The following is an 11,764-nucleotide window of genomic DNA, read 5'->3' on the forward strand; positions in this document are numbered from 1 at the left end:
CACTCTCTACAACTACCTGAAAGGAGGCTCTAGCCAGGTGGGGGCTGGTCTCTTATTCCAAGTAATGAGCGATAGTATCAGAGGAAATGGCCTTAAGTTGCACCAGAGGAGGTTTAGTTTGGATATTAGGAAATATTTCTTCACTGAAAGGGTTGTCCAGCATTGGAACAGGCTACCCACGGAAGTGGTGGAGTCACCATCCCTGGAGGCCTTTAAAAGGCATGTAGATGTGGTGCTTAGGGACATGGTTTAGTGGTGGACTTGGCAGTGCTATGTTTATCGTTGGACTTGATGATCTCAAAGGTGCTTTACAACCTAAATGATTCTATGATTCTGTGAAGCCAAATACAAGAAGTCTACAAAATGTTGGACCTTAACATGATTTGGATCAAATCTGTGCTTTTCTACAGGCTTCAGCTGGCTTTGGATCAGACTGTGTAAGTGCTCAAATGGAGACTTATATTTTGGAAAGAAAAATGTAAAAATCAGTTGATGCTGAGTTGGTTTCCAGACAGTGTCTTGGTAGACAGACAGCTTACTGTGTGTTTGGTGCTGGAGAAGTCACGTCTCCTCAGTTTCTTGCTTAATAAAATGGAAATTATACCAGCTGCCTTCCCAGCAGCCCTCTGAAGCTTGTGTAATGCTCACTAGAGTGCTGTTATGAAAGGTTTATGTTTATGTTTATAAACACTGTGTCATTTAACATTCTTATTACCTGTGATTTAATAGAAAGTATATGACAAAATGATATAGTATGCTTTTAACTCAGCAATGACTCAAACGTGATGGTGATCACGGTGTGTGGTTGTGGGTTGTTTTTTTTAGTGGTATCTGCATCAGTAGGACTCGTTTATTACTTCCATATGTTGACTTGGTATACCTGATATTTAGACTGAGTTGCTGTCTCTATATGTGGATGTTTCTACATAAGGTTAGGGACAGCATTGATTACTGTGCTGCTGACAGCATGGATGAAGCTTGTGAGGGTCTGGTTCTCTCTTCTGCAATCATCTCAAAATCTGCTGTTGGCATCCTCAGTCATCGCTCTGCCAGCAAGGGAGTTCACCCAACTGCATTATTCATGCTACGGAATAGTCCCTCAGGAAAAGCTGTTGGTGTCTGTCACACATCTTCTGAAATACATTGCTTTGAAAAGAAAGAGGAGAAGCTGAAGTGTTGGAAGGAATTATACATATGAGATGCCCATACCAGGACAGAGATATATTAAGCATCTAGTTCAGAATAGCATCCAGAACACTGGCTCTGTATACCATCAAACCAAACACCATGTGCCACAACATCTTTCTTTATGCCCCATTGTTTAGTTAGGACCTGTCATAAAAGATCAGAAGCTGGTTTCTATGACCTTTGACATAGGTATAAGTCAGGAGCAGTACTGCTGGTATTACTAAGACATGAGAGGAGACTGCAAAATATCTGTTAGCAATAGTCAGATTTAATTTTACATGGAAGGAGGATGGGTGTTAGTGTGCAGCAGATTTCAAGGAGTTATGATCCAATCTAACCAGCACCACAACTTTGTTCACAGCGTTTCATCTCTGAAGGAGCTCTCCCAAGACCAATTGAGATAATGAAACTGGGAGCATTTCTCATTCTTGTCAGATGAAAATTGTCATGGAAGTGAAAGTGGCCAGCAAGCCAAATTACATTCTCAGTGCTTTAAAAATCAGGAGGTTTTGCTCACCATTTGTTGTTCAGGTTATCTGATGAGTTTTCCTTTTGCTAATGCTATGTGATTTTGAAGCAATAGCTTTGCTTTCTAAGTCCAACACTGCAAAGTTCTAAGTGACAGTATGTGATCTGAGGTGGAATGACAAACCTCTCATCATTGATTGTTGATTCAGACACAGTGCAGTAACATGTTGGAAGTCCAATTGTAAATGAGTTCCTGCAATGGCTTAGTGATTCAGTTCAAAGAAGAGGAGTGGCCATCGTACCGTTAACTACTGCCACTTTATTGCCTAAGCAGTAAAGATGCTTTTAGAGCCCGCAAACTTTGGCTAGACCTTTTGCATTAGCTTCAGTCTCTGAAGGATCCAAACCTGAAGTGTCTCTGCTGAAAGTCAGGTGAGCCTGTTCTTTTGTCTGTTGTGTGTAAAGTGAAAGTTTCTTTATTCCAGGGAAGTAATGGTGATGCTGTTTGTAACTGTTTAGAATAGCCTAACCGAGCTGGTTGCTTGACTGGGGGAAGTAAGGGCAGCTGTAAAACGTGTGGGAAAGAAATCTGTTTCAGAAGCAAGGGGGTGAGTCTCAAAATTCTTGTTTATTTCTTTGTTCATTTCTGGTAGCTTTTGAGTGAAGACAAGGGCTAATTAGATAGCAAACACCCTCAGGAAGCAGGATGCAAAAAAATATTTCAGAGGGCTGATTCACCGCAGTATTTCTGTGAAATTTAGGTCATATACTTCTCTATTTTGTATTCTTGTATGTGAAAATGCATGAGAAAGCAAGACTATCCATCCCCTGGCTTTGCACAGCCTTCAGTCACACTTTAAGAGAGAGAAAAAAATCAACTCTTAGCAGAGCTAAGTCTCTAAGAGAAGTTAAACAGTGAGTTTGACTTCTACAGTCCAGCTTTGCAATGATAGTATGTAGTGTTGTATTGTGTAAAGTGACAGAAAGATAAAAGAGGGCGAGCCTTAGCTTTTATTGCAAGACGCTGAACAGAAGACTCTCCACACAGGAAATGTATAGGAAATTCTTGTTTGTTCTGATTATGCCTTGGTGGGTTAAAGAACAGTTTCATCTGGCTGCATAGTAGAGTAATCTTTCGGATTAGTCTTTGGGTTGAATTTGACTGTGATGTATGTGTGCTTTCACTGACAATTTCAACAACTGACTCATGGTACTCAGAAGACTTGAGATAATGAGTTGTTTGCTGAATGCTTTGGTTGCTTCTCTGCTGCATTAATTGTTTTTATGCAGACTTACTGAATGTATGGAGAGGAGTGGGAAAGTACATATTTAATATGATTAATTATGTTTGCATATTCAGTAGAAAATAGCTTATAAGGCATGGTGTCTTCTGTTTTTCTTGGAAAAGGTTTAAGAAGAGTGAGTACTGTGCTTCAAAATGTGTCTTTTGAAGATGAGTTTTATTTGATGCTCACCTTGTTGTTTTAAATAAAAACTGCTTGCATGTTCTGGTGAATATATACAGGTGAGAAAGGGAGTCAAGGTAGCCACATAAGAACTCCAGGTATATTAAAGTGGGGAAAAAAGTAGTTACCTGAGCTGTAAAACTCTGGAGCTAACCTTATTATTGCAAACTGGGACATTGGCTCAGTGCCATCTCAAAGTGTGTCAGTCATAAGCTCAGTCTATGCAACGGTACTTACTTATTCTTTGAAAGGCTTTGAAATAAACAGCTGACTGCCACAGAGCATTTGACAGCTGGAGATTATGCGTCTTAGTAACAAACAAGAAACCGTAGGGCAAATTTGTCTCTTTAAAGTGCCTTCATTTCCTGCCAATGACACTTAATTAAATGGTTACAAGGCTAGTTTTGTTTAAAATCTTCTTTCCTTGACCTTTGTCAGGTTTCAGGATCTCTGTGTTTGAACATTACTGCAAGAGGCATGTCCGATATGACAATAGTCTCTCTGGAGTTCATTCCCTGAACTTCCCGTATTTTGCTAGCACAGGAAGAATGGCTGTTTATAAACTCATGTCTGGAGTATCCCGCCATCATGCCATCAGCAAAAGGAAAGACAAGCACTTCTCTGCTGCTTGCTGGCAAATTGGCTGGGTGCTTATCCTTCAGCTATTTGAGAGAGGATTTTTTATGGCACTTACATTCTATTCTGGAGGGACATGGTCTAGCACACCAGATTTTCCTTTGCTTAGGTACATATTGCTTTCTTGCAGTGCTTAAGAAAAAAGAAGCAGCTTTTTCCCTTCCTTTCTACCCCTCAGCAAAGCTTTCAGCAACTATCTTCAGAAGAATTCAGTGCTTTCCACACACAACCTAGTAAATTTTTCATGGACATGACTTCTGTTAAGAGAAACAGTGGAGAATACATGGTCCCATTATGAGAATTCATCAGCCACTGACAGAGTAGGGTTTTTGTCCTACTGTGCAAATTTAAAATGTATTTAATTTAAATAATGTGCAGCATAAAATATTTACTCTCTGTCTTTAATCATAAAACCTTCATTACTAAAACAAAAGTCTAATGTGATAGCCCCTATCTACCCTATCACCTACTAACTGCCTACATTTACTGATGATAATACTCTTTTAGCTGTATGTATGTAAGAACAAACAAGAGACTAACGCAGTAATATATTTTTTCAGTCAGACTGACTGTTAAAACCATTTTTTGTTGCCTGGGTAGGTTAGATGGAACCACGCAAAGTCTATGCTCTTTCTTTTGTAAGAAGGACAGTGCCAAGTATTCCTCTGTAGAGAAGATGAATAGAGCTATAAAGAAAGTGGCAGCTTCCCCATTGCTTTCTAATCATTCTATACAATGCAACAGAAAATTAAGACCACTTCTGAATTCCTGAAGATGGGTCAAGAAGAATAATAATCTCTGTACACTTCTGTGGGAAAAAAATTATTTGTGTGCAATACTTACTGTAGGTTTCACTCTAGGTTCTGTGAGGTTTGCAAAAATAAATAGCTCGTTAATTAAAAATAGAGAACAAAAGTGGAAAAATCTTGCTTGGGCATTTTTTTCCTACAGAGAAGAGCACTGAAGCTATGGCAAATGCTTAGAGGCACCATCAGTCACTGTAGGACCAGTTAGATAAGACTTCTAAATTGTCATATGGTATTTTGTCTACTGAATTTATACATATATTATGTATGGTATGCAGTCACTGTAAAAATGCAGCAAAATGAAAAGGTTGGTTTAAAAATTATCTAAAGATGGGAAGATTATACAAGATTTATTGAATTCCCATCTTTATGATAACTTAAAAGCCTCTATTTGGTAGATATTTAAAAAGGACAGAGAAGTTAATTCTTTAATACTTTAAAAAATGAGCCTTTTTTTTTTTTCTTTTAAATGTTCATCAGGTTAGGGGTTGGTCAGTTTTTAAGGCTAGCTTGTATATATTTGCTTTTCAGCTCATAATTACTAAAAAATGATGGTAAACCAGTAACAAACTGACAGGGCCAGACTTGAGCTTACCACTAATGTATATTGTTTCCATATCCCTAGGAACATGAAGCCTTTCGGGAAGGCTTTCAAGAGGAAGAGCTAGTAGACCTCTCAAGTTGATACGAGTTTCTCTGAGAAAAAGAGCAGGGCCTGGAAGACCTGTGATAGGGAGCAACTGTTTTTGTACCTGCATTAAATCTCAACCGTGTTTTCTGCCAGCTGTTGCAGAGCAGATTAGCAGACATGTCCATAGCACTCAAGCAAGTCTTTAATAAAGATAAGACTTTCCGCCCAAAACGCAAGTTTGAACCTGGAACCCAGAGGTTTGAACTTCACAAACGAGCACAGGCCTCTCTGAACTCAGGCGTGGACCTGAAAGCAGCTGTGCAGTTGCCCAGCGGAGAAGACCAAAATGACTGGGTGGCTGTCCATGTTGTTGACTTCTTCAATAGGATCAACCTCATTTATGGAACTATCTGTGAGTTCTGCACAGAGAGGACCTGCCCAGTGATGTCTGGAGGCCCTAAGTATGAGTACCGGTGGCAGGATGACATGAAGTACAAGAAGCCCACAGCGTTGCCAGCACCCCAATATATGAATCTTCTCATGGACTGGATCGAGGTGCAAATCAACAATGAGGATGTATTTCCTACAAGTGTAGGTAAGTACAAGGAAGAAGTCCTAAAGCATAAGCTGCCTTTCATTCTGTGTAGTAAGCATGCTCTCTTCCCACCTTCATTTTTAGGGATTGTGAAATTCAAGCCTTTAAACAGCAGGCGGGGAGGAGGAGGGTGTCTTGCAGGAATAGTTTGAAATGTATGAAATGTTAACTCTGACTGCTAGATATGGTGGGGTTTGTTAGCCTAAAATGTTTTCATTCTAACCATTTGCCCCTGATAAACCTCTCAGGTTAGTCACTAAGGGTGGTCAGCATTGCATTATTAGCTTGTTGAAAGCTAATCAAGTTTGCATTGCTTTGCACTTTGCCTGGCCACTTAGGCAGGTACAGAATGGATGGAAAGGAAAGCCTAATTAGAGGACACACTTTGAAGTGTGTACAGCTATGTGCAGTACAAGGCAGTGGAGAGTGAGGAATGCAGTGAACTCTGCCCTCCCACCATCTCTTGACTTCTGATCCAACACTGATAACTGGGAAGTGAATTATTCTCCAAATTACTGTTTCTAAGGCTATATATAACTGACAAGCTTTGTTATGGTTTAACCAGACAGCGCAGATGAGAGAGCTGTTAAGGGCAACTCAATTTTCCTTTTATAATACTATAGTTAGTTTTCCTGAAGAGTGGGGCAAGTAGGTGGAAGTATCTTTGCTGGAATAGTTCCCTTTGGATGAGGAGGACTTTGCAAAAGAGTGCATTGTATAATGTAGACAGCCTAAATCTTTAGCTGTGGCTGCAGATAGTAAAAAAAGATGGATGTTATACCTTAGAGATGTCAGTGTACTTACGTAACTTTTGGCAGTTTTAGTTAGTGAGTCCTGATTCACTTCTTGCAAGTGGGAAGGCTGGGAGCTTGCTGTAAGAAATATGAGATGTTATATATAAATACTTGGTCCAGATGAGTAACAAACAAGAATGCTCATGTGTTAAAATTAGTTCAGCTGAATGTTTTACAGTTTATATGCAGCTAGGGCCTGTAGCTACTTGGTAGATGATACATCAAGAGGCTGTGTCTATTAGTATTTCCTGACCTTTGAAATACCTTATTCTTGGCCTTGACGGCTATTTGTCTGGGCAAACTTGTGGTTTGTTTCCCAGTTCCTATCACTTTTCTACACTAGTAGGTAGAAAGAAGGCAGTAACTATATCTTTTAATCTGGACTTTGCCAGCACAGTAAAGAAGAAGGAGGATTTCAAAGGAAGCAGCACCATATAGTTTGCATACTGAAAAAGAGGTTTGATTTCTCAAGCATTTGTTGTTTTATGTTTCTTCAGAGTGAATGATTTTTGGAATTGAAAGTGGGCTGAAGGTGCAGTGAAGTATGTGATTTTTCTTCCATTGGTGTTTCTGCAGGCTTTTGTTGTACTAAATTTCCATCTTGGAGTATTCCAATATTACTCTGTGCTCTTGCAGTTTGCATATGAAGAAATTGTGGTCTGTCTGCAAGCATGGGGAGCAGGTAACACACTGGCATGCTGATGGGCTTTACTGAACCAACAAATAATCTATAACACACAAGCTTTCAGCTCTAGATGCTTTCTCTTTATGTTTGTAGTACGATACATCTGGAGGAACTTTTATCTTGAAGGCTTACCTATTGTAAGCCTAAGAATGGAATCAGTAAATACCCTCAATCTACTGTTTTTCTGAAGAAACTGAGGAAGGGGATAGACGTACGATCTATGGAATGGGGCTGGACTCTGATACAAATCAGAACAGGAAAGCTTGATGTGTGTGAAAAATCTTCGTCTCACTCTGAAATGACCCAAAGGAAGGGGAAAAATCTGCTTGAGCCTTTGTAGAGTGGTGGACTGCACCATGGTTCTATTACAGACTGAGATGACTGCACAGTCCCATAAAGAGATTTTGTAGATACACTTTGGAGCATTATTCCATAGAGCAGTGATTGAATCCATATTCCACTCTACCCTCCTCTTGAGCCTTTGTTGCAGATACCATAGTGGCCACCTGCACACTTCGCATTATCTTCTTGATTCAGCAATTTGTGCTATTAAGCTGTTGGTAAAATTTCTTGGGAGGCCTTAGATCTTACAATTCAGGAACAGATGCATACTGTGTCCTGCATACCTCTTCTCTCAGCAAGTCCCTACTTAGGCACCCAGAATGGTCAAAGGGAAGTTTGCATCTCTTCCTGGGTAAGGTACTTTTCTGTCAAGGGAATCTCTGGCTTATTTGCACATCAATCCTCTACTTGGAAAACAGAGATGATACTGCCTGCCAGCCTGTCTGAGTACTGCTTACAGAGCTGGTGAATGAAATGCACTCACTCAGCATGTATATTGTTACATGTTTTGCTTTTCACAATTGATCACAGAGAGAAGCTTTGTTACTGTGCTGGGTACTGTTTGTTCCTACCTGTTCTGCAGTAGCCTTTGGTTAGATGCACCATAGGCTTAGTATTAATGCAAACCTCTATTTTTATTCAGAGAAATTAATGATGGTGAAATGACAATTATTCATTCTTCAAAGCAGTTAAAATAGATCTTGAAAGATGATATACTCAGATGTGAAAACAAAACAGGCTTAGGTATGTCCTTACTAGTAGTACAACAGTTTTAAAGTATTGAGTTGCTGTAACTTAGAGATTCATTTATTGCTTTGAATCTTTGTAGCATATGGTCTGCAGAGAATTGTTCTGGAAAAGTGTATGTCCAGTGGATGGGATTTGGGCTGACCTTTCCATTAGCAAATGAGTTTGGTGAAGAGATCCAGAGTGGGATATATAGGAGCTGTCCACAGAAACTTGAACACATTTTTCTCTGCTTAATCCTGTTAAACTTGTCCTCTTTCATTTGACATATCTCATGGAAACTTTCTAAAAAGGGATTTCAAGAGCTGTGATTAAATGCAGCTTCCATTGAGGAGCTACTTTCAAGGAAAATCATTTCAGAATAGGGATAGCCAGGCTTGATGGGCTTTTTATTTTTTGTGGTGGTCATGTTCATCTGTAGTTTAAAAAAAAATAATTAATGCAGTTGAGTTATAAATTGTTATGAATGTTATATTTAAACCTCTTGGTGTTTACATTGGCACAATGATCTCTGGCCACTTAACAGACACTGTACTTCCTGTGGTCTGGTGCTATGCCCTTTCTGCGTTCTCCAGTCACTCTGGTCTATTCATTTGTTGGTAAAGAGCCTCTTCCTCGAGCCACTCTCCTGCTGATACTGGACTGGCTGGCAGGAGAAAAGGGAGCTGGTATGGGAATGGAAAAGCTGTCAAGAATTGTGTGCAGATGACAAAAACGGGTGCTGAGTATTAGGACCACTTCTTTGTATAGCAAAGCTTTAAGGACTGTCTTTGTAAAATGGCCTTACAGCCTGTAGAGGATTTTGGACGTGATTATATCCTTATTCTTCTTTCCATTATTCTCAATTTCCTTTATCCATTTTAAGTGGATTTAAGGCATGTAAGAGGCTGACAGCTCTGGAAACACATTCTGTTTGTAACCACAGATACACTCTGACCTGCCTCAGACCTTACTGAGTGGGAATGCAGGAACAGAACAGAACAGAGTTCACTCTGTCTGCATTCTCAGGCCACTCTGGTGAAGCTGTTCATTTAGTCTCTAGCATGAATTTTTATAGTGTGCTGGACTTCCGTTTAGCTCTAGGGTAAACTCTTTTTCTTTGGTAAATACTAGTTGTTCTTCCAGGCACCTAGTAGTCTCATTATTTAAACACCTTTCAAGGGATATATTTCCCAGGCTTATATGGACAACTTAAATACTCCATAGCCTCAAAAGTACCTCCCTACCCCTACTTTTTTTATCTCTGTGGTTTTTGGTAAACAGGCTGAAAAAAATCATTTGGAGGAGGAAGCGGTAGATCCTTGGGACAAGTGCAGTTTTTGGTGAACTGCCATTGTCACCTTTAATCTTATGTGAAGCAGCTAAGAAAGCAAGCAGCTGTCTATTGCTGTGCTCCCTTCAGGCCCTGATTTTGAAGCAAGACGAATTCAATTCCTTTAGGTTTTTTTCTCCTCATTGCAGCCTTAAATTGGGAGTAGTTCTGTCTTGTTTGGCTTTTCAGTGAATGGAATGTTTTTTTTTTCTGTTGTAAGAGTCTTTGTGAAAGATAGCCAGATATTTAAGGCCACAGGGGATTGTTTAATTTGTTCTAATCTGAATTCCAGCGTAACACAGGCCAGAGAACATCACCACGTTATTTCTTCATCAGGTCCATAGTTTGAAGTGAGAAGACAGTCAGAAGATAGACAGTTCTGCTGAAATAAACAACATTAACTTCTTCTCTGACTAGACATAATGAAAAACTTTACCCAGCGAGGACAATAAAGCAGTTGAGAGGGAGGCCCAAAGAGGCTATGCTGTCTCCATCCTTTGGGACTTTCAAGACCAGGCTGGATAAAGCCCTGAGCAACCTGATCTGATCTGATGGCTACATAAAGCAGAAAGCTGGGATGCAGACCTCCCAAAATCTGTGCTAGCCTGAATTATCCTGTGATCCTTAAGTCTAATTTCAGTTCTGACGGGCTGTTTCAGGAAAGAGAGCTAAATTGATTAGAAACTGATTAAGCAGCTTAAGAAGCTGCAATTTGGCATTTAATGGTAGTTCAAAACCACTTTTAAGCTATGAGAGTTTTTGTAGATGAGGATTTCAAAGGTTATTAAGTTAGTATAATCAAATAGCCTAGTTACAGCTGATCAAAGTGAAAACATACTTTTAAAGTGTTTAAAGCCTGCAACTTTGGCTGAAAAATTAATGTATCTTTAGAAATACACTGCCTGGTCCGTGCCTAACTATTCAATTTTGGTAGCAGACAGCTTCGGAGTTTTTGCTCAGAGCATGTGTGTAATGCTACTTCCAAAAGAGGAGCCCAGTATGTCACCACAATGCAGCTACAAAAGCAGACCAAGACTCTAGAGGGCCCTCATGGATGTGATTCTAAACAACCACTAAACCAAGAACTAAACTTCTTCGATTGTTTCTTACTAATATTGTGGTAGAATTTTTCTGATTCTCTAGCCAGTAATAAGTTACCACTCGGGGCACTTTTTCTGCAGGCGCAAAGGGAGCAGCTGACTGGTGGGTGTGAATAGAGACCCAACTGCTTTTACTAAGCAAAGACCTCTTCACAATACAGCCTATAGAAATGTGGGGAGAGTGACATCACTGACTTTGTCATACAGCTATCCCTACCTTATTGCTCTTCCACAGTGTGACGAGGTGCCCATGGTGTGGACAAAGTGTGGTTTGCTGGCATTTGCTGCATATACTTTTTCTTCATTCTTTCCAGCTATTGTAATTGTACCATCTGGGAACTACCATTGCTTCATGCACATCTGCCTTGCAATAAAAAAAATGTACAATCTCTACAGCTGGTTTTTCTTTCTTTTCAAGACAAAGTTTTGCCAGGGGGTGAAAGGAAGGGTCAGATTGCTGGCTGTTAACTGATCTTTCAGTCACCCAGTGGTAGATGCATATAGCTGTAGGCTACCAGCTGAAGACTGTTGTAAATTCCAAACAATCCTTTCTGCTTGATCTTTACACCTGTCACACCAATGCTGGATTTGGGGTAAAGAAGAATTTTGTTTTGTAAAGCTTATCTTCTTTTCACTGTTGCTGCCCTTCCTTGGTCCCTCTTTTAGCATGGATGTGTTTGCCAAGAGCTTCAAGTTAATCTCTTGTGTCAAAGAAATAAAGAAAAATTCTGCAAGCCATAGGCTATTGTATGGCTGTAGCTTTCCTCTAGTCATTAAATTTTGTGAATTCTGTGCATGTGTGTATGCTACAGCAAAGTTATAGCAGCAGCACAGCTATCCTCTTACAAAGTCTGGTGTCTTGAAATATATGTGCCTGGAAAATAGCAGGTGGATATTTTACAACGCAATTATATGTCAGAGCTTCCTCCCCCTTTTTCCTGTTCCTGTGGTTCAGGATCTAACAGATGCTTCTATGTAAACTAAGCTGTCAGGT

General features: G+C 39.8%; 1 protein-coding gene across 1 annotated transcript; it reads left to right on the forward strand.

The window, feature by feature from the left end:
• Positions 1-5,372: 5,372 nt before the first annotated feature.
• LOC104158084 (MOB kinase activator 3B) lies at positions 5,373-5,790 on the forward strand (the record flags this gene model as incomplete). The annotated part of the gene is made up of 1 exon (XM_009695644.1): positions 5,373-5,790. A coding segment is annotated over exon 1 (418 nt), but the record flags the coding sequence as incomplete, so codon positions are not given.
• Positions 5,791-11,764: the final 5,974 nt, after the last annotated feature.

Source organism: Cariama cristata, unplaced genomic scaffold (genome assembly GCF_000690535.1).
Source record: "Cariama cristata isolate BGI_N322 unplaced genomic scaffold, ASM69053v1 scaffold13992, whole genome shotgun sequence".
Lineage (NCBI taxonomy): Eukaryota > Metazoa > Chordata > Aves > Cariamiformes > Cariamidae > Cariama > Cariama cristata.